Source organism: Sander lucioperca, chromosome 21 (assembly GCF_008315115.2).
Source record: "Sander lucioperca isolate FBNREF2018 chromosome 21, SLUC_FBN_1.2, whole genome shotgun sequence".
Lineage (NCBI taxonomy): Eukaryota > Metazoa > Chordata > Actinopteri > Perciformes > Percidae > Sander > Sander lucioperca.
In genome coordinates, this window is record NC_050193.1 from 10,139,724 (window position 1) to 10,163,574 (window position 23,851).

Consider the following 23,851-nt stretch of genomic DNA (forward strand, 5'->3'; position numbering starts at 1 on the left):
GCTATGTCTCATGTTACGTTGTTTTTTGTACACGCTGTGACTCTACAAATCACAACATGTAAATAGGAACATGTTGCCGTTATTTTGTCACTTTTGTCACAATTCGGAGCAGTAGGATTACTGGAACCATTCACCTGCATGCTCTGTGCTAGGCTAAGCTACCGGTGGAGCTGTCAGACAGCGTTACAGCACGCACAGAGATGAGAAGGGTATGTATCGACTTATCTAACTCTGGGGGATACGGTGAATAAGCTAAAGTCCCAATAAGTCGGCGTGTTCCTTTAATATTTTCTTCTTTCTATCCAGGCCAAGCTGCTCATTAAAACAACATCTGAAAACAATCATTCAATATCTTATGCTTCACTACCCTCAGAACACCATGGTATTGAATGATTATTTTCCTTTATGAATGACCACATATCTTAACTCACTGCTCCTTTGTTGTTTCAGCACTCGTGTGATAAAAGGATTGAGTTACTCTCTCATTAAATGCTGCCAAGCACACCCATGAATCGCAGTCAGCAGGGAACCGTCAGCCTGTTTGACCTGCTGCAGTGGTGAGGGGAAGGAGTGCTGTGGTAGAAGGGCAGACCTAGCTTCTACAACCTTGCCAAACCCTACCCCCGAGGTGAACATCACCGTGAAGACTGAAAGGCGACCGAGCACCTGCAATGATCAAAGATAAGGAAAGGTAGGCTAAGAAATATGTAAAGTCGGGGACTATGTGTAAAGTCGGGGCTGCCTCTAATGAATATTTGAATTATCAATTGGTCAGATTGTTATTTTCTAGATTAATTGATCAAATTGACTGGCTGTTCTAGAAAATATCAGTTAATAGTGAAACATGTCTATCTCTAGTTCCCATAGCCCGTTGTGATGTATCTAAACGTCTTGTTTTGTCCAGTAGCCCCACACCTGAAGAGTTCAGTTAAGACAAAAGCAACAAAAAATTACATTTAAGAAGCTGGGAGTTTTTTGGCCTTATTGCTTGAAAATGACTTGACCAATTAAAGGTGCAGTAAGTGATGCTGCGCAAAGAATGTTGATATTTGAACTCATCTGCCAAACCCCCCCCCCCCAGAAGCTCCGTCCCCCAGATTCAGGGACAGATATGTGTGCATCACTAAGAGCAAGTCGGGATCAAGTCGGACACAAATCTAACCGGCATGCACGCATTGGGCGGCGATCGCCGATGATCGATTCTGCGCAGGCCTGGCTCATCTCAAACGAGCCTAACTGCTGACACTTACTGTACCTTTAATCCATTATCAAAAATTATTAATCAATTAATTTTCTACTTGGACTAATTGAATCAGCTCTAATGTAAATGCATTAAATCTGCTAATAAGCTAAATGTGTGTGAGTCAGAATTTTACAAACAGCCTACTGTGCAGCAGTTGGATTTTATTATTTTGTACACAAGGCGCATTGCAGACATATATAAAATAATCAGGAATATAATATTAATAATGTTTAGTAATACTTACATAATAAGCAATCATCTGTACAATAATAGCTGGTTTTGACACAACAAGTGGACAGTTGCTTCTTCAGGACTGAGATGTGTTTTAACATCATGGCATCCTGGAAGTCCAATGTTGCAAATCTGCCCTTTGGGAGAAAAGAATACTACTGTAGAAAATCAAGGGTTTTGATCTTCAGTCCTGGTCCAAAGACCACAGTGTACTTTGACTTTGACTCTAGATTAAGAGAAATAAGAATAAGAATCCCACAGAAATGAGCAATGGGCAGCAGGAGGCGCCAGACAACAGCATTTGACTAAACCATGAGCCCCAAACACTGCAGAATACCTTAAAGGTCAAACATGGTTTTGTTCTCTTTAATTACAGCTCAGATAATCCACAGTCAGTGTACCATAATGAGTTGAAAAACTGATGCTGGATCAGTTGCTCCTGGTCGTCTGCTGTCCTCTGGTTCTGTAGTTTCTCAGAAATATGGACAAATGTAGTGGATTTTTTGCTCCCGCTGGCTTCTACGTACTTTCATAAATCGAAGTAACAAAAGCTGATGACTTATTGATTAAATATAAAATTGATAAAATCCACTTTCTTAAGGATGTAAGTTTATGTACAAAATAAATAACACAGAGACAGAATTACATGCTCCAAAATCCAGTGAAACCTTCACTGAGGGTTTCATGGCAGATAAGTTGAAAATACTAGGAGTGATGAATTAAGTGGAGGAAGCGTGTGTTGGATTCTTGACAGCTGAGAGCAGGTGAAGGAGAGATATTGAGTGATAAATTACAACGAAAAGCCCTCAAAGGCAGACATCCTCTCCCCCAAAACACTTTGCATGCAGCATACCTACATTCACACTGGGTGACAGGGCCTCAGTCCCATGTGGGTGTAAGGTTTTTTGGGGTAAAGGAGCCATCCTTTTTGTGTCATGCAGAAAAGCAACCTGCCAGAAAGAGAGAAAACAGTATACACCTGCTGACACCAAAGACAAACTAAAAATGTGTTCTTGAGAGAGGGGGAGCTTAAAAAATGTGACAAAATAACTTTACACAGTACAAATAAATGGTCTAACACCCAGTGCCACGCTGTCACAGGTAATGAAAATGCCACATAATTATGTCATCAAATAATATCATACTTGTTAACTGTGTTTAAACTCATCGAGTTACAAAAAAGAGTAATTACCCAACATCCGTGCTTTTAACACCCTTCAGTGAAAGTTATTGCAACATGTATTTTGATGTTGGCAGGTATATTTCTTGCTGAAATGAGCCATTGAAGTGGATTGTAAGAAGCATTTTAAGAAGCGGGAGAAGCTTTAAGGTCACACTCCTGAAAAAAGGCAGCCTGAGGAGCTAATGCTCTGAGAGGATTTTAAGCTAAATCAATTAGTTTTACTTGATGTATAACCTCTCCGAAATCCCTTGTGTGATAAAGTGGGACACAGAGAAAAATGAAGTTGCAGTAAGAGGAGGATGAGAGGCAAAGCAGTGGATGAATTTTATTTATCCAAGTAAGCGATACTGAAACAAGAGTCTACAGCCATGCAAAAGGCTCTGTGAAGGTGAACTATAGCTAATTGCTAACGCTAGCGTGCTAACATGTTCACAATGACAATGCTAACATGCTAATGTTAAGAAGGTGTAATGTTTAGCATGTTCACCATTTCAGCTTACCATGTTAGCAGCAACATTGGCTAGTTAGCACTAAACACATAATACAGCTGAAGCTGATGGGAATGACATGTTTTGCAGATATTTGGTCATTAATCAAAGTATTGGACAAACTGAAGTTTTGACCTGATTACTAATAAAAAAATGAATCAGTACATTGTGAGGGGGCATGAATGTGTGTTGCCTACATTTTATGACAATCTATACATCCATAGTTGTTGAAACACTTCACTCAAACCACTTAATGTGAACTTTACGATGGCGCTAGAGGAAAAGTCAGAGGGTTGCAAATCATTAAGATTCAGACAGAATTAGCTTTCAGCACCAGACTTTGAGAAGGAATGGATGACGGTCGGCCTACATTATTTCATGGCAATCCATCCAATAGTTGTTGACATATTTCAGTCTGGACCAAAGTGGTGGACCGATATTTGCATTTACTCTGCTCATTTAAGAGACACAAAGGATAGGCGTGAAAGATAGCTAAAGAGGGGTTATGATTTTCAGGAAATATAAATGTCAGTAGTGACTATTATTTTTCCAAAAGAGAAAGGTAGCGGGGGGTAGCGGGACATTTGATACAGGAGCACTGATTCACTGATTAAACCCTGACTGTTAATTAAACCCTTTCCAAAAACGGGTTGTTCTGCTCTTTTACCTGACTCACACATTTAATAAATAAAAAAAAGTGCAGCATAAGGGCTGTCTGCACTGCAGAAATGAGACAGGAGAAAAGAGAGGACAGAAAAGTAAGTGTTCCTCAGTGACCTTCAGTCAACCTTAACACAGGAGAGGAAATTACAATCAGCCACCAGACCAACTCTTGACCGTGGGTGATGGGCAGCCAGCCAGAAATCACTTTCTGAAAATTCTTTGAAAGCATACTCAGCACTCAACAAGTGTAGCCTACTTTAGTACACTAGAGTTGCATTCATTAAAACCACTTCAGTTATTGTAATAAAAGTTGTACTTACTAAGATGAAGTCTGATAAATTGTCTCAAGTGATGTCACTTGAGTCAACATCAATTGGGCCTGAGGGGACTACAAGTTTGAAAATGACAAAAAAAGTTAGAAGAGAAAAAGAGTTAGAAAGAAGTGCGTTTACCAGTCCTCTGTAGCCTGCTCCTCGTCTCTGGCAATGCAGGCAGCAGGTACAAAGAATGTGTTTGAATAAAAAAGACAATATCAATCACATCTCATGGTAATCCTCAGCAGATGGACATGATGACAACTGAACTATCTCCATGACAACTGAGAAAACTCCATCTACTGATGATAAAAAGACTTGATTGAAAGTGCTGGAAAAAATAATTAGTGGACCTTGAGTTAAAGGGCGATTTACTATTGCACTTCCAATAAAGTCAGGGGACTCACAAGAGGCAGACTGAAAAAGCATATCCGAGATATCCTGACGTTTAGTCTGTAGTACGAGTCAAGCTCCAAAAATAATGGATCCTACGTTTCCCATAATGCAACTCAACAGTATCTTTCATTATATCCTCTTCTTTCCAGTCCCACACCTCCAGTTTTAATGCAGGCTTTCTATTAAAACCTTTCTTTCAGTCTCAAGCAAACCCAAGCTGAAATAACCCTGATGACATCACTGTGACATCATCAGGGTGTGTGTTTTTTTAAACTTGATAAAGAAACAAGTGTTTTCATAGGCTGAGTAGTTCTCCTTATGACGAGTAAACTGAACTTCAAGCAACTGGTGGAATGCTACTTTAAGTTCAAAGTCTCAAGTGTTGTTATTGCTACGAGAGTCATGTACAGTATAAGTTACATGACATTTCTAGTATATTTGTTTAACAATGTCCTAAATTTAACTCCTTTTTAATAATAATAAATAAATAAATAATAATAAATAAATACATAAGTCAACAAGTCATAAAACAAACAACGTGTGGCTGCAGCTCTCACTGAGCCCCCATACGAGGTGATTCTAATTTTGTCAACTCTATTATTAATTTGGCAGTTTGCTTTTATTAGACAGCACAGTAGAGAGAAACAGGAAGTGACAGGAGAGGGGGGGAATGACATGCAGGGTAATACCCGGCTTTGGTTGAACCAGAGACGTTTTAGTTATGTGATTTGTATGAATCTAAATCACTGACCGATCAGGAATCTTTTTTTCCTCAATTTTTCTCAAATCAGTGGCACGTTTTTTCTTCATTAAAACTAGCTTTTGATGAGTGACAAAAACTGTTAAATGTCAGTATGAATTTCACCTGATTTGTCCAGCGAATGAAGCTTGCTTCCATCCTGTCTCGCTTGAAGAGAAAGGAGAAAGCAATTGAGAAAGTGACAGACAAGCCCGTAATTCCTTAGAGGACGAAATTGGAAGCTTGGGACAAAGATGATGGCAGTACTGCTGCTTCAAGGACAGCTTAAAAATGAGGGGAGGGGGGGGTAAAGCTCCTGCTGGTGAACCATTGACTGACTGTTTTGTCAGAATAAAAGGGGCACAAAACCTGCTCCTAGCAGCTCTATAACAGAGAATGTGAAATATATTGTGAGAAAGCAAGGATCTCTTAATTTCATGTACGGCTTATTAGTTCAGCTTCTTTCTTGTTTTCTCAGAATGTTTTGCTCTCTTTATCACCCTGAGTCAATATTTTGCAAAAGCCCTACAGGAGGCTGAACAGCAGCACAGATAATATTGTAGCAGAATCGGACAAACAGCTTTTACTCCAAGCTCGGTCTTGTTAAGGTCAGAGGCTTGGAGGCAATCAATATTTGGCAGTTAGCTTTCAATCCATCGCTCTGGAGCCCAATCAGTCCGAGCAGCTGCCTGATGCACCTGATGGCTCAAAGCAAAGGACTGGGAGAGAATAGAAGGTGAACTGCTTCCTACATTTAACTCTGCATTTATCTGCAGCTAAAACACAATATATGGAAAATTTAAAGAGGAAGGAAAATGCATGTGCATATGTTTTATAATTGCAGAGAAAGACAAGGAGAGAACGAAAAGGACTACAGTCACCTCCTTTGTTTTCACAATGCCTGCAATGTCCTCCAGTCGTCCCTGACAGAGACCGTCAGTCTGGCTCAGCTCTCATCTCCCTCCATAACGACTTGGCATCCTTACTAAACTTAGCACAAAAAGTAAGGAAATTTGTGTTTGGTAGTTTATTTCTCTGTGCTAACAATGTTTTTTGGCATTTGACATTATGTCGAATGCCAAAAATGCCATTTGACATTATGTCGACCAGCATAGCGCACGCAGTGCAACTGTAGGGTTCTGTTCGGCGGAAAAAATTCTAAGGTTCGGCAGAAACCGAACCCCGTCAAAAAGCCCAATATTCGGCCGAATCCAAACCTGAATCCTGGATTCGGTGCATCCCTAATTTGAATGAGATGTTCATATAGTTTTGGTGCCAGGACACACCTGCATGTAGAAATATAACATGTGGAAGTTCTGTAAGTTATTTCCAGCTCTTTGAGTCTTCAGGGCTTTTCAGGACAATGACTGAGAATGATGTCAGCAGGCCAGGCCTCTCTTTCGGGCCTGAACTCTCCTCCCTGGGACTCCTCTATCTAACCCTGGCATGACACTGTGAGAGTCTGGGGGACATACACAGGACAGTTAGGCTACAGACAAACCTACTACTGTCCAGGTTATTTCTGTCTAACTAGACAGAAAACATTGAACACTGAACAAGGACATTATTTCATTTGAACTGTCCTATTATGTAATGTTTATAAATAACACAAGAGACTTTCACATAGTCTATTCTCATCTATTTTTGACGTCAGATAAAGAAACAAGCTCCTCTGCTCAACAGGATACAGAAGCCTACATTATCACACATGCGCACACACACACACACACACACACACACACACACACACACACACACACACACACACACACACAATCCTCTCCGTTGTGTGCACGTGTCTCACCCATCCTTGCACAGGCACAGACTGTTCTCACATGTACCTATACAGTCCCCAATGACTCATCTAAGATAACACAAGAGGCATATCAAAATAGACATTAATACCCTCATTAAAATAAATAGTGGGGCCCAGCAGAAATAAACACTGGTCGCAGGCTTGGTTTTTGAGCCGTGAGACTGCAGCGCCTGCAGCCTCTCCTCAAGCTCCAACTGTTAAACAACATACCAAACACCTCGAGGTCCATGAGGAGCTCTTTAGGATACCACAAGGTTGTCTGATGAATAATGGGTGCTTTCACTTGAAGGGATTTGTGTCAGCAGTAATATCTTGGGAATGATGACTGACAGAAGAGATTTGTCTGATTGGACTCGTGGAGTAAAGGTGAACTGCTTCATAGGAAATAAAGGAGGAGAGTAAGAGGAGGATTAGGTCTATTTGGGTAATCTACTACTAAACAGAATATTTAGAGAGCACACTGACATATAATTGTTTGATTCTAGTCTTGAGCAACAGGTGTATCTTTTGTTCAATGAGTCAGCAATGTTACTTTATTACTTTATTTTTTCAACCAACCAAGTAGAGTTAAAAATCGAAATAATCGAAGCAACCAATCACAACATCATCCATTAGTGCTGATCAACAATCAACAACCAATACAATGTTTGAAGCATTTTTCTAAACTTTCTTATACATTTTTTATGGAGTTGATAACATTTCATGACAAAAAGATTGAACAAAACAAAATAAACACAAAAATATTAACAGGTGAGTATGGTCATTCATAACAAACTCAATCTGATAAGGAAGGCTATGAGTTGCAGAAAAAATGGAAGAGTAAGGGGACCCTGAGTCAAGATTTTATTTTCTTCCAAAATTGATTGTTCAGTGCTCACTCACACTAATACTTATATTGAGACAATATTGGGTGTATTGTAAATGTATCCATTGCCATTCAATCAATGAATGAAAAAAACACAAGACAGCAGATATGATCATGTTAAAAGGCACATGATATCAGTCAGTGTGTAGAAAGCTGCTGGGATGCTAGATCCCCAATTGCTGCTCTGGTAACTGTATGACAGCAGTGATCACAGCCAAAAATATCCTGTTACTTTACAATGTTAACACACAGTAAAACACTACAGGGAATAGGGTACACATCTTAAAGCGTTAATGCGTAACTTTTTGATATTAATGAACGTCTGTTACATTCAAGCCGTTGCCAAATGAGTTGCTACAGAGCTAATTAAGACTATCAGCTCCACACAACTCTCTCTGTATTTCTCAGTATGGCTATGTTCAGAAGATTGTGGCGTCCAGCGACTTTCCCGCGCAGAAACTCGAGTGAAGATAATGACCTCTTCTGAAGAGTCCATCATGTTTTTTTAATCCTCCGTGTCCTCCTTGAGCTACCTTCAACTGTGTGGGGGAGGGGGAGTAAGTAAGTAAGGTTTATGTGTATAGCACCTTTCACAGATAAAAATTGCAAAGTGCTTCACAATAAAATGTAATACAATACGACAAATTAAAAAACAAGAACGTTTAAATACAAACAGAAAACAAAACAAACAACCATAAAAACCCCTTGACTAACTAAAAGCCTGTTTGAATAGCAGAGTCTTCAATTGCTTTTTAAAAGATTCGACAGAATTCACACAATGTAGAGAGGGAGCCAAGTCATTCCACAGCCTAGGAGCCACTGCTTGGAATGATCGATCCCCTCTAGTTTTAAAATGAGTGTGGGGAACCACTAATAGCCTCTGACCTAATGACCTCAGACTACGGGTGGGAGGATGAAGCTGTATCAAGTCAGAGATGTAGGGAGGACCTTGACATGCAATGTCACAGGTTTAAAAGTGGTCCAAGAATGAGCAGGAGACAAGTCACAGGCAGAGTTCTGAGAAAGTGATGGTGAGATGTTTGCCCTAACATCTCTGTTATTTACAAAGAAGTGGAGGAATTCATTACTGTCCGTGCGCAGTCACCGAAGGGTTTTATCATGTGGACGCGTCGACAGTGTTGTTGTCATTACTTAGAATTCCTCCGCTCTGGAAACAAAGTCTTTCTTCTACCCCACAGGACCAAGCTCCGCACCATGAGGGATCGGGCTTTCTGCTCAGCCGCTCCTCGCCTGTGGATTTCCCTCCCAGACCACCTGAGGGCTCCAAAAACCACTGACTCGTTCGAGAAGGCCCTAAAGACCTTTCTTTTTAAAGGTGCTCTAAGCGATGTTGGGTGACGTTACTTCTTGTTGACGTTCAAAGTATTATCAAACAAAACTGAGGCTAGCTCGCCCCTCCCTCCTCCTCATCCCGTCCCCTCCCTTCCATGCTTCCGCGCACTAACTCCCACCCCAAAATCCTTCTTGTCGGTTATTGTCTGGAACGCTGGAACACTGTTTGTTATGTTTGGTGGTGCAGGTTGGCGCAGTTTGTTTTTGTTGCTGTTTGTGGAGCCTGAGCTGTCTACAGAGACCACGTTTTTTACAGTGTGTTCAGGGGACAGGCAGCTAGCGGATAGTGAGGAGATGTTTGCTGTATGTGACAAAAGATGTTGTAGCCTAAAAAACGTGTGACATCGCTTAGAGCACCTTTAAGAAAGTTTTCACGTAAATCCTTGTTTTTTCTTTATATGTTTATCTTTATTTCTTTGGTTTGCTTCTGTTTTTACCCTGCTCTTAAACTCACTTTGGGATTGATATTTCAATGAAAAGTTCTCTACATATAAAATGTATTATTATTATTATTATTATTATTATTATTAATTCCTCATGGGGGCGACAGAAACTACGCACTATAGCTTTAACTAATAGATATCTCAATGAAACTTCCACAGTTACATCACTTACAATAAGATAATTATTCTTTTAGTTTTCTGAAATGTTATGTTTAAACATGCAAATGAGGTATTATCTAATATAAATGTGTTAATTTGCATTTCCAGAACAGAAATCTGAACATTGGAAAAAGCCAGGTTCAAAAGTCTTGCTTTATTTTGTTGACATATTACAGTCAAAGGTTTTTCATAGAGGGAATTTTGGATATCTCTTTTCTTTTTATTACTCAGTGAGTCAGAAAATACTGTCAGCAGCCATGTTTTTTGGAATAAAATGTTATTTAAATCAGGCTATGAATGATATTTGAATAAACCCCTTTGTTTTAAACCTTCATAATATCAAACTAGAAAGTTTGGTGTTAGTGCTAATTTATTTTTTAGAAAACTGCTATTGTATTGCATGTATTGTAAAATGCCATACATTTTTATTGGAAACTGCTATTTATAAACACAATTATCTAAAGAAATCTGACTGAAAGAAGACATGTTACGGAAGCAAAATAGTCCTTGCCTTAAATTAAAAAGAAAAAAATCGGACTCATGTCCAGTATCATATTGTTTTGTGATTTTTTTTTTGGGCTGTGTTAACCTTTCAATCACTCAAAATATGATATAACATTATAAGGTTTGTGACATTCGGTATGCTAATGATGGAGGAAAAAAAACTCTAATCTGTTACACTGAAAAGCCTATTGATCAATTTCTAGCTTACAATCAGTGAAGTATGTGGACAGGCTGACGTTTTGACCTTTGACATTATACCTACTGATAACCTGGGTAATATAAATAACTGGCAAATGATCATTGATTGATAATTACTGTAATGAGTTTCGGTCAGATGTTTACATTCCACAGAATGTTTTACGAAACATTTCCTTTCCAGACGCTTCACGTGTAACACAGCAAAAAATACTCATTTCAACACTACAGCCAATATATAATATTTTCAATAATAAAGCACTATATAATAAGTTAGACAATGTGTAAATATGACTCTCTTGCTCTGTCTGTCCTGTTACAGTTCAGATATGCTGTAAACAGTCAGGATGTCGTTTTGACTGCAAACACACAGTCACAGGTGCACTCTGTTAGAACTGCTGTGGCAGCTGTGTGAGCTTCATATGACAGCAGACATACGTGTGTGTGTGTGTGTGTGGGGGGGGGGGGTTGCACGTGCGTATGTGTGTGTGTGTGTGTGTGTGTGTGTGTGTGTGTGTGTGTGTGTGTGTGTGCGTGTGTGTGTGTGCATTCAGCAGCATCTGTTTGTACACTCGGGTACACCTAAGTGCCAGCAGATGTCCTTTGCATTCCAGTGTTTATCGTGTGGTGGTAACATGTATTTGTGTTTATTCGTGCACACTCCTGTTATTGTCAAAAAAATACACGGTGACAGAGCAGGATGTCCAGCTGTTTGAATGTCATTGTTCCAAAAATGAAAGCAACATAGAGAAAGAGACACAGTGGAGCAGATTTAACTCTGGAGCTGCAAAGCAGAGTGAATGGGGGTGGTGGAAGAAGCTATGGTCACCAGCTAGTCGCTAACTTGCTCTGTTTGCAGTTTGGTGCCGGATAGGTAACGAAACCAAAAAACGAAACCAAAACAAGAGTTGAAATGTACTAAAATGCTGCGAAGCCGAGGAGAGTTGGTGATAATTGCCTGTGGGTTCATCACTATGAATGATCCCTTTTCCATTATACATTGTTAAACATTATTATTTGATCCATTGCAAGTATAGACAATATGGATTGATGCAGCTTTAACATTACAGTAAGATGAAGACAAGGTGTTAAAATGTTGCCATTTCAGAACATCAGTTTTCTCTTGTGACAATAATTGTATTTTTGTTCATACGCAGATGTTAAAAGAGAGTTCATCTCCATCATTATTTCTTTTCAGAAAATACCACCTTGACTAATAATATTAAAATAAGAACTTAAAAGAAATGAGCATAATTACTAACATTTTAAAAACTAAATTCAATCTGACAAAAACGACTAACGACTAAGTATGCCAACCCTGATGTCTGCAAACACACGTTCAAAAATCAAGTTTTCCCAAACAGTGATAGCACTGCTCACATTGTAATCAAATAGATTGCATTAATTTGTCTTGTTGTGATTATTCTCCTCAAACTTAATTTTCCTGTCTTGTTTCTGTGTTTCTCGCCTCAGCAGCAGATCTGCTGTGTGACGGATGCTGACGAGCAGCAGACAGACATCCGTCTGGGAGGAAACATCTGCATCCTCTGCCGGGCCTCTATCTCCCACCTACTGACCGATCAATACTGAAGGTAGCTAAAGTTAGCACCAGCGAAGCATCCCAGAGCCCTCAGACCAGCGTGTCTCACATCACTTTGAATGCAATGAGTATACTGCTTACATAGACCTTTTCAACAGCAGAAGATATGCAGTACTGTAGGTGTGGCTGTAAAAGCTGCTGCGTCCAATAAACTGGATAATTAAAATGAATGCATTCGAAACAGTAAACAATATCAGCATGATGCAAAATAACCTTTTCTTAACATACAAGAAAAACAATGTTTGGAGTTTGGACCTATAAAGAATGTCTAGTCTTTTTAATAACAGCATCTAAGAGGAGAGTAAGCTCTGAATCAATAAGTATACTCAATCAGTATTTTATAGTTTGATAATTCATTACTGCATGTAATTGAAAACATATTTCAGGGTCTTTTTTTAAAGTCCCCCATCCACTATGAACATTTATTTTGCTTATTGATATCTCACTGTGCAGGATGATGTATGTGCACTAGAAAGCTGTCTGCTGAAAAGGGGAAAGTTTCTCAGTTCTCATTTTAAATTTGAGTTTAAACGTGGACGTACCAGCAGCATTTTGTGACATCACAACTAGTTTGGAGACAATCCAGTTCCAGTACGTAACTTGTAAATCAAGGGTGATGTAGAAACTTGCAGCCTCTTGTGCAAACACACAAGTAGGATAGACCCTGTGTCCAGCAGTTACTTATAGTCATAGTTTTTTAAATAAGCGAAAATAAGTCAAAGTAGGCACATTTTTAAGAATGTGTAACCAGTTCATTTAAGTTTCTGTGGAAACAAAACACAATAGACAAATAATAATTCCAAGCAGTGTATTTTTATGTCATAAAAAATGTCTGGAGGGGAGTTTTCAAAGCGTTGCTCGTAAATTGGTATAGATAGATAGATAGATAGATAGATAGATAGATTTCATCATCTGGTCCAGGTGGAGCACAGAAAGCTAGAGCAGCCTCTGACGAGAACAGATGGCAGCCATATTTCCATCTAAGTGCTCTTGGCAGCATGCTGACACAATAATCTGTCTTAGCAGGCAGAAGGACACCACTGTAAAGCATGAACACAGGGTTCATACACACATTTGCTTATAAAATATAGGAATATAAATTCTCTCACCGCTTCTTCCACCCACACAACTCAATGTCATGTTAAGGCACCTATCAGTGTGTGCAGCACCGAACAGGAGTGATTTCTGCACGTAGGTGTTTAAAGAGTCAGTTCTATCACGTATTGATTTCAAGATATTTTTGCCTGTCTTCAATTCCAATAGCAGCTGGCAGAGATGTGATACAGCAAATGACAACACAGCAGCTTTTATCAGAAGATTTATTTGGGTAAATCTGCTTAATATAAATAATTGGTGCTGAGAAAAAGAAGTTCCTTGGCTGGAAATGCCAAAAAAGTACACACAACTAGTATTTATCTCTCGGGTCATTCCTCCAGAGCAGTTCTTCTGCTTCTTCTTGAATCTCTTTTATTGTCTTCTTATTGTCTTATACAAACTAGAGCAAGAGTCCAGAGGGCAGACTGTTGTTGAACGACAGACATTTCCACAATATTAGAAAGGGATCATTGCTTGATAATGTCTCATTAGGCAAATTAAGCTCCCAGCAGTTGAGAGTAACATTTTCACAGGAAAAATCAGCCAATAGTAGTCGTATTGCAACAATTCATCGTAATGCACTGCAGTCAGTTGTAAAACTGAGAACTTTCTTAATTAAACCTAGTTGAAGTCTGATAGTGAAGCACTTATCTGTCCAGTTTATTACCATCAACATAGTGTATTATATGTGTATTGCTGCAACACTCAGGCTTGCAAATGCTCATTTTAATGCAAATTAAGAAGGGGACACTGTGGAAGTTTTTATAGCTAATTATCTACTTCATTTTTAATGGCAAAGCAGAGTGCACGTTACTTTCTTAGCAAACCAAGTTATAACCAAGCATTTTGGGCCAAAGAAACGTCTCACCTCCATCTGGACTGCAGAGAACTGTTCTGGGATCTGCCAGTGTTGATCTGTCCTCCAATAACTCACTATTAAGCATCTGCTGCCGATCAGGGGGGCCCGACTAAATCAAGTCTAACAGCCTTAACTGTGAGTCCTCCTTTGTACAGTGACTCGTCCCCTCAGTACATATGCAGGGTGATACTTTATACACACTCTGTGAGGCAAGATACAATATAAAATGGAGGTTTGGGTAAAAGCTAACAAAGAAACCACTGCAGGTCAGGAGCATTAAGTAGAACTAATACAAATGTATTTATTCTGCTCATGCAGTGTGTTTTGCTTTGATGAATAGGTAGAGATGAGAAGCACTTTGTCATCTGTCATACAGTAAGACTGCTTGTAACCTCTTAATGCCGCATTAAAAGTTTGGGTTTCTATTTTATATTTAAGATTATTATCTTGTAGTACTTATTTATTTTTATTTTCTCTTACTATGTTTATTGTGACCAAAAAAAAGGCAATTCCCCTATATGTAAAAACCTACTTGGCAATAAACCAGATTCTGATGCCTTAACAGGTAAAACTTCACAGTGACTGATGTGATCCGCTGAGCCGAAATACCGTGACCTTCTAAAATCCTAAATGGAAACACTACTCATGCTCAACTCCGCGCTGCAAGTCACTGAGAGGCTAATGGAGGTGCAGCCCTGAGAGGAGTCGTGCTGTCTCATCTTCAGCTGCACACCGACAGTGAGAAAATGACAAGTAAATGAAAGTGACCCGTCCAGCTGAATGCATGACAGACATGAATAAAAACCTATTCATGGTAGTGCTGAGAACTGAACACTCGCTTTCAGATCTCACTGTGCCTATTTGTGTAAAGTGTGATAAATCTGTTCTCTTGAAGAATCCTGAGTTTGAACTGTTGTAGTGCATTGTTAGTGAAGGAATGAAGGCCGTACATGTTTATTAAGATAGGCCATAAACTGATGGGCTAATGCTGCAGAAAAACAACTAAGAACTCCAACTTCAAAGATGTTCATGTTTTCTCTTCAGCAGGTTTTATGAGCCTTACAGGAATAGTTCGGCAGTTTGCTTATTGGCTTCCTTGCTAAACTTAAGGGGGGATGATTGACACATTGGTACTGATCTTCTCATCTAAGTAAGTAAGCAAATAAGCTCTGTTAAGCTATTACTTTAAAAACAGTCAAAACTTTGTCTAAAAGGTAACATAAGTCTTTAAATTCCTGAAAAACTGACAGTTTGAAGGTTAAGTTGCAATCAAAAGCAAAGCCAGTAGCTGCCACCAGTCTTTCAATAATAGAATAATTTTGGCAATCGAGCAAGGTCTACATAAAGGGTGCAACTACTGCACATCCTCTGGAAACGTTTTCAGCTTTCAAAGTCACAAACGCTTTAATGCAGACTCAGAGTGTGCGTTGCTGCAGAGCATGTGCTCAAAACTATGATGGTGATGCACATGATCAGTTGTCATATAAACTAAGGTGTTATTCTGAAGGAAATGCTTACTGTGCAAATTAAAAGCCTCAAAATGACAGACTTAAATGGACCTTAGCCCAGATAATAAACAATTCTAAAAATAGATTTCAAGGCCACTTAACAGCATTAAACAGATGCACTCTGGGAACAGAGATAGGTCTTGCACTGATGCATCCTGGGTGTCTGCCCTTGAAATAGGTTTTTTTCAGATTTAATGAAGTAGGAGTAGAAGGACATTTGGGTCACATCCTGCAGAAGTAGCATGTTGCTTTTAAGATGAATAGGTTATGGAGATTCTCTCTGATTAAATTATCTGCTTTCTTTTAGCCATCATCTCAGCTATTGATTAGATTCACACTCACATCCCCTTATATAAGCATAATAAAGACTGTGTCAGAGTCACACACACACATTTTTCCTCTTTTTATTCAGTGATAAATAATTTCCTATGATCATAGGCTTTATGTGAAGACATCCGATCAAGGCAAGAGACAAATTAGAGGGCACACATCGCCGCCATTAGAAAATAATAGCAGAAACAAAAACAATGAGGTAAGAAGTTCTCTTTTTTTTTATACATTTGTGGTGCTTCTATTTCTGTACTCCTATACTGTTGAATGCACAGTGCTTCCTAATACAGAAATCCTGCCTTTTGTGTGTCTGTACATTGTTAAACAAAAACAGGTCATGGCACAATACTGAACCAACCAAGACAGGGAGGGCACGGACTGCAGAGTGTAGAGTTAGCAGTATACATCAGACTGAGAGGAAGAAAAGCTGAGCAGGAAACAGAAATACAAAGCAAAACTATAAGACTTCGCGACAGCGCTCCATGACTGATTCAACACACACACACACACACACACACACACACACACACACACACACACACACACACGATCTTCGTGTCAGTAGGTTGTATGCTCCCCAAATTGTTGTATATGCGGAAACTAGAAAACAATTTAGTTGAGGGATGGCTGTGTTAAGTTCAACTGTAAATGGACTTTTAATATTTATGAATAAACCCAACTAATTTCTGAGATAGTAGTGTAAAAAAGACCATTACTTTGAGCAGAGAGTTTTGTGTATGTGTGTGTGTTTTGCATTCACAGGCCTCAAAAGCAGCACACTGAGGCACAGCCCCATGCATGGACCTGACCTGCAGTCCCTGTGCCTCCACTTTTGTACAAAGCAAGACAAAAACATCCCCTGGCTCGTTTCTTTCCCGTCCAACATTAAAGGAGAATACCACCGATTATTAGCATTCACATGCTATTTTCACACCTTAATGTAACTTCAGCTTCTACTAAAAAGTCAATACTGTCTGCTATAATAAGTGATATATGGGTTATTCGCAACTCCTCGAAAATGTAACACCACAGTGATATAACACCTTTGAAAAATACTCTGAAAAGGCCACTGTGCTTGTGGCTGTACTGAACACAATTAGTACTACAAATACAAGAGGTGTGTTAATGTTTAGATGATTATTCTCTAAATTCAGTCTTCTAGTTATTGGCAAAAGATGTGTATCAGTGTCATGGGTTTAGCTTAGCAATTAAATGGCATACTGCAAGGTCTTACATTGAGTGGCATTCTCCTTTATAGTACTTCCTGTTCTGCTGCCCAGGGAGGTCACCCCTCGTTGCTACCTGCTCCTGAGCTGCAGCTGGTTGGAGAGCGGCACACCTGCACCTTCCTCTCGTCCACAGCAGCCCGTGAGCTGGGCCACACAGCTGTGCTCACAGCTGTTCTCCCCTGCCACACACCTGGGGCCTTGCGAGGTGACAGGCGAAAATATACACTGCTCTAAAGCCAAGCTGGCAGAAAAGCCCCAAGTTGCCTTCAAGGATTCGGTTAAGTGAACCTCAATTACACTCAAGCTACTTCAGCGAAAAGGCTGCGTGGGTTGGAAGGAAAAAACACAAAAAAAAAACAAAAAAAGAACACAAAATGTACAACAGAAAAACACACAAGTGAAATAGCTAAGAGAAGCCAAAAATAGCAACAGGAGCAGTCGTGACGGTGCAGATGTGTGCTGAGGGCGGCCGGGGGTCAAGTCAAGGAGTGGCTGAAGTGGTCCTCAAAAAATGTGCGCCAGCACTGTGGCCGCAGTTGCCTTGACAGCAGCAGATTAAGCACCCTTTTCCAACAGAGCAACAACAGAGACAGCCATATTTAAAATCAACAGTGGCACGGTGCTGCGACAACCTCGGCTGTCCGTTTTCTCACCCCTTTGTGCCCATGTCCCCCCTTTTAGTGTTTTGTTCGTTGTCATTTTTTAGTCGTTAGGTACTCTGCGGTGCTGCGGCCCCTTGACACATAATCAAAGACTTCCCTGTTTCAGGCTTCTGGTCAGAGTTTGTTGTTTTTGATTTTCAGTCATTGTGTGTTTGTGTAAATCCCATAACATTTTCAGAGCCTCTTGTGTCGGTCCAGAGGCGAGCATGGTCGAGTCCTTCAGCCTGGGAGGCAAACTTTGCCTGCAAACAGAAGTCCCACTATGGTGAAGAAGATGGAGAGGACAAACAGCACGTACGAGGAGCCGACCACTGTGTTGTTGGGCAGCTTGTACGGCTGGCCTCCCACCTCGTTAATATAGAAGCCTATGGGAAAGATGAGCGCCGCCATGCAGAACAGGATCACTGGAAGGAAGGAGTGAGAGAGAAAATGTTAGCCTACCGTACACTTAAACATAAAATATCCTATGATTCTGTACAGACACCTCATATTACAAAAGAAATAAAAGATGGGACACAAAAGAAGGTCCGACCTCAGTCATCGTTTTAGCCTTTGTTCTCTACACAAGGTGCAGAAAACTAAGCATGAACTCACTCAACTTGAGCAGGAAGCATAGGCTGCTCAAATTGAACTAGATTTTAGCAAGTTCATTAGCGATCTCCAATAGTGCCTTTCAAATAGCTTTGAGAAAGCAATTACACAAAGCAGACCCTTATGTTTTTTAGGAAGAGGAGAGACTCAGTCAAACGCACTGTGACACAAAATGTTTCTGTTAAATGGCATTTAACCTTTATGTTTTAACATTAAAAGATATGTTACATGCCGTAGATAACACATTATTCTGACAAATATACAGTAACAGAATATCAAGCAACACATCCGAGTTACTCAGCCAAACCAAAATCTGGCAGTACATCTTTTTTGAGTGTAGAAATGACAGACTCATTGCTCATTTCACAACAATGTCTTCATTAGAAGAGGAGACAAAAAGAGCAGTTGCTCAAAACATTGTGGATGACATTCAGTTTATAATCACCACACCAGCAATTGGGGAAGCCCTACATTTTACACCAAGATCAGTTTTATCAAAGCTTAAGGCATACTATGTCATACTATGTCCCGCTTCGGTCTCCCTATAGGTTGCTGTAGTTCCAATGAGGCAACCTGTAGGGGGACCGAAGAGGGAACGTAAAAGTTAATAGTATGCCTTTAAGCGGGAACTTTCCACCAGCACTGGCAGATATACTGTAACTGTCACGTATAGAGACTTCTATTCCAGAAGTAAGACACCTCATTCCATTCACAATCCCACATTTGTATCTACTTTAAGAACTAAAAACACGGCCATGGAACCGAGCATTTCATGCAACAGCATGCCGCGTAGATCACTTCGTAGATCAAGAAAAGCATGGTAGTTTTTTTTTGTGTGCAAAATATCATTGTTTATTTCATATTTCTGGTTTTTATCAACCTTTAATGAACACCATTTTCCATAAGACCTTAGACCTTTTAGGGGTAATTGTCTCAAGTCTGTGGTTAGTTCGGACACGTCTGTAATCACAGCAGGACGAAAAGTGAAGCTCTGGCGAAAACGTATGGATATGGATGAAACCAAGTTACGAGAGCATAAGTACCCACAGTCTCTTGCTTGTAAATTTGTATGAAAATATGGAAAGTAAACCCCAGCAACACACTTCATTTTTCATAAAGCTTGATGGAAAAAAAAAGCTGAATGAGCGACTGCATTGAGTTACAGAAGCTAGTGGAACAGAGGCGAGACAGGAAGTGATGTCATGACTGTATAGATAATAACCAACATTATGTGTGCTGCATATTACCACAAGCAAGTGATTGCAATAAAATAACTTTAAACTTATGACTATAGACTTATAATATGTGTGACAGTGAGGAGCTTCTACTAAAAAGGGAAGTTCTTAAGTTATTCATTTTCTGTCCCACTGTATTGCTGCATATGGAATTTAAAATGCAGACAGCATTACTGTGTACTTACATGAGATATGTGGTCGGCCCAAACTGTACAAGAACCCTATTAATATGTTGAAATGTTGATGTTTCCTGTCCACATCTACCAACAAATAATGTTAAAAAAAGGCCAGAAATAATCTTAAAACAAAAAAAGAGTTTCAGGAAAAACAAATACGCACTGTGTTCAAGTATGACCTTGTAAATACACCATGTACTGTATACAAAACCTTACATATACACACACAATTAACAAACCCCAATTCCAATGAAGTTGGGACGTTGTGTAAAACGTAAATAAAAACAGAATACAATGATTTGCAAATACCTTTCAACCTATATTCAATTGAATACACTACCAAGACAAGATATTTAATGTTCAAACGGATAACTTTGTTTTTTTTGCAAATATTCACACATTTTGAATTTGATGCCTGCAACACGTTCCAAAAAAGCTGGGACAGGGGCATGTGTTACATCACCTTTTCTTTAAACAACACTCATTAAGCGTTTGGGAACTGAGGACACTTCTTTTTGAAACTTTGTAGGTGGAATTCTTTCCCATTCTTGCTTGATGTACGACTTTAGTTGCTCAACATGTCGTATTTTGAGCCTCATAATGCGCCGCACATTTTCAATGGGAGACAGGTATGGACTGCAGGCACGCCAGTCTAGTACCTGCACCCTTTTAGTACGGAGCCACGCTGTTGTAACACATGCAGAATGTGGCTTGGCCATGTCTTTGTCTGAAATAAGCAGGGACGTCCCTGAAAAAGAAGTTGCTTGGATGGCAGCATATGTTGCTCCAAAACCTGTATGTACCGTTCAGCATTAATGGTGCCTTCACAGATGTGCAAGTTACCCATGCCATGGGCACTAACACACCCCCTTTGTCACTAGAGCTGGGCAATATATCAATATTATATCGATATCGTGATATGAGACTAGATATCATCTTAGATTTTGGATATCGTAATATGGCATAAGTGTTGTCTTTTCCTGGTTTTAAAGGCTGCATTACAGTAAAGTGATGTACTTTCTCTGAACTTACCAGACTGTTGTAACTGTTCTATTATTTGCCTTTTCCCCACTTAGTCATTATATCCACATTACTGATGATTATTTATCAAAAATCTCATCGTGTAAATATTTTGTGAAAGCACCAATAGTCAACACTACAATATCGTTGCTGTATCGATATCGAGTTATTTGGTCAAAAATATCATGATATTTGATTTTCTCCATATCGCCCAGCCCTAACCATCACAGATGCTGGCTTTTGAACTTTGCACTGATAACAACCTAGATGGTCCTTTTCCTCTTTGGCCCGGAGTACATGAAGTCCATGATTTCCATGATTTCCCAAAACAATTTGAAATGTAGACTTGTCAGACCACAGCACACTTTTCCACTTTGCATCAGTCCATCTCAGATGAGCTCGGGCCCAGAGAAGCCGGCAGTAGGGCTGTACGATATGAGGAAAAGCTGCGATGTGCGATAACATTGTTTAATATTGCGATGACAATAGGACTTGCAATAAATATTCAAATGTGAATGTTCGCTATACTGTTCCCATGTCTTAGTGTTTTAATAGGTTCTTTGCGAACCTAAACATTGAATAGCCTATTCCCACTGAATAAAGAAATCAAATAGATAATTTTTGACATGCTTTTATTGAACAAATTACACATAAATGAGGCATTATAACTATAAGAAATTAACGTTCAACGAAAATCTTTTAAACTGACCTTTGTTGATCTGAAATGAAGACAGATTCAGCAACTGCACGGCCTATTTCTCTCTTAAAATGTTTTCAGAAACACGTTTCGGTGAACTATTTTAGTACAATATGAGATCGTATTCTGAACGAGACGCCATGACAGTCTGGCTGTGAATTTCCGGAGAAAAAAGAACCACGTGACGCGTTCGTCCAATCAGCTGCCGGTTTTCATTTTCTGTGAAATAATCAGACTGTTAATGGAAACAATACAGAGCAGTGCCGCCTGCTGCTATGGAGACGTATTACGCTTCGCGTCGTCTCTGTGTAAAATGTTTTCCCTTATTCATCGTGTCAGGCTGTCTGTTGCGATGTGTTCATCGCGCTAGTTCATATCGCGATGACGATGAAAATTCGATGTATCATTCAGCCCTAGCCGGCAGTGTTTCTGGGTATTGTTGATATATGGCTTTTGCTTTGCATGGTAGAGTTTTTTTAAGATAATTTTTTGGGCATTTTAGGCCTTTATTTTGGACAGACATGAAAGGTGAGAGAGGGGGAATGACATGCAGCAAAGGGCTGCAGGTCGGAGTCGAACGCCGCTGCGTCAAGGAGTGAACCTCTATAAATGGGCGTGTGCTCTACCAGGTGAGCTACCCAGGCGCCCAGCATGGTAGAGTTTTAAGTGTTGCAGGCATCAAATTCAATAGTGAATATTTGCAAAAAAAAAAAAAAGTTTATCAATATGAACATTAAATATCTTGTCTTTGTAGTGTATTCAATTAAATATAGGTTGAAAAGGATTTGCAAATCATTGTATTCTGTTTTTATTTACGTTTTACACAACGTCCCAACTTCATTGGAATTGGGGTTTGTAAAAGAGATACACACATGCATGCATGCTGCAGTTGTTTAGAAGGTCTATAGCTCGGTACTGAAAACTCAAAAGAATTCACTCTTTACATGTTACATTTGCCATTCTGTTGGGTTGTTTATGTATTTCTACCTTTAAATTACAATACTTCTGATATTACCTGTAGGCAGCATTCGTCCGCAGTCAAATGTTTTGGCAAATCTCTAAAAAGCATTCCTCAGGTAGATGATTTAATGTCAGCCTTGAAGTTAGTGAAGTCATGCTTTTGTGTGGCTTTAGGCAATTATTTGTGGGTAAAACTGTATCATTATCAAGTACTATCCTTGAGCTCACCACAGATTTACAGTATTTCTGACACCACTTCAATGCAGCATTAGTTTCAGTAAATGTTTCTCCATGAACCATAAATAAGCTCCTTAGAACAAACTCAGGCTGATTAACACTGTTTAAATGTCCTTACATGCTTAAAGGTGCAAATCCGTGATCGGATTTCAGGCTTTCTAAACAGCAACATCTAGCCGTTTACTCGCTGCAAGTTAAATCCTGAAATAGACTTTCCTACATTAAAGTCAAGACAAACATGAAAGACTGGAGGAAGCAACACATATGCTGATGTTGTTGTAGTTTCCTACAGCTGCCACTAGATGTTACATAAGAGCTTTAATTTACTGATAGAAACCTTCGTCAGACGCATGATTACAAACTTAGTGTGCACCTAGGTTGTTTTTGTTTGAACTGTGGCCGACTGAAACAAATTTTGTTAATTGATTTTTTTCAGAGAGAAGAACATCAGTAGAGCTGAAGGAAGCTCCACCAGCAACAGCAATCAACCAGCTTTCATCTTTTTTGTATTTTGTCCCCCTTAGAGAAGTTTATAGAACACATTTCACGACCCGTAGGGGGTCCTCAGAGTCACTGCAGGGGGGGCCAAATTATTGAATTTGAAAGTAAAAAAAAAATTAGCATTAATACAACAACTTCAGCTTTCAGCAAATCAGCCTTTTCGTGTAAAAAACTAACATTTAATTTACACAACACTGATGATAGGCTTTACTAATCAAGGTAAGGTTGCCATGGTAGCCGTTCACAGATATATTTGAGCTTAAGGATTCACTGTGCTTCTACATGTATGTATGCATGTTTGATATTAAAATATGATGTATAAATCTGGCCCAGTATAATAAGTAACTCAATTGTATACAATACAGGCTATGTAGTAGGGGGTCACTGCTCTGTCTCTCTTTCAGCTAAGGGGTCCTTGGCCTAAAAAACGTTGAAGACCCCTGCTTTAGAGAAACCTAATTTAAAAGAGTAGTCCTCTGATTTAGCAATGCACTCCTATTACATGTCAGATTTACAATGGACAGATGATTAAAATCGATGGAGCAGGCTATGCTAGCAA

General features: G+C 39.5%; 1 protein-coding gene and 2 long non-coding RNA genes across 3 annotated transcripts in view; 1 reads left to right on the top strand and 2 right to left on the bottom strand.

Annotated features, from left to right (window-relative positions):
* Positions 1-1,402: 1,402 nt before the first annotated feature.
* LOC116059647 lies at positions 1,403-2,429 on the bottom strand. The gene is made up of 3 exons (XR_004107347.2): positions 2,332-2,429; positions 1,876-1,946; positions 1,403-1,700 (listed from the first exon to the last, which is right to left on the bottom strand). It is a non-coding gene; the product is annotated as an uncharacterized LOC116059647 (long non-coding RNA).
* A 14,137-nt stretch (positions 2,430-16,566) lies between these two features.
* The window catches only part of LOC116059530, a 25,839-nt gene continuing 18,554 nt past the window's right edge, over positions 16,567-23,851 (top strand). The window contains exon 1 of the long non-coding RNA XR_004107321.2: positions 16,567-16,683. This is a non-coding gene — a long non-coding RNA (uncharacterized LOC116059530). The remainder of the gene's footprint in view (positions 16,684-23,851) is intronic.
* Positions 17,912-23,851, bottom strand: part of mosmoa (modulator of smoothened a) — a 26,146-nt gene continuing 20,206 nt past the window's right edge. Inside the window, exon 3 of the mRNA XM_031312679.2 lies at positions 17,912-18,279. Coding sequence (XP_031168539.1) covers positions 18,095-18,279 — 185 coding nt within the window. The 3' untranslated portion in view covers positions 17,912-18,094. The remainder of the gene's footprint in view (positions 18,280-23,851) is intronic.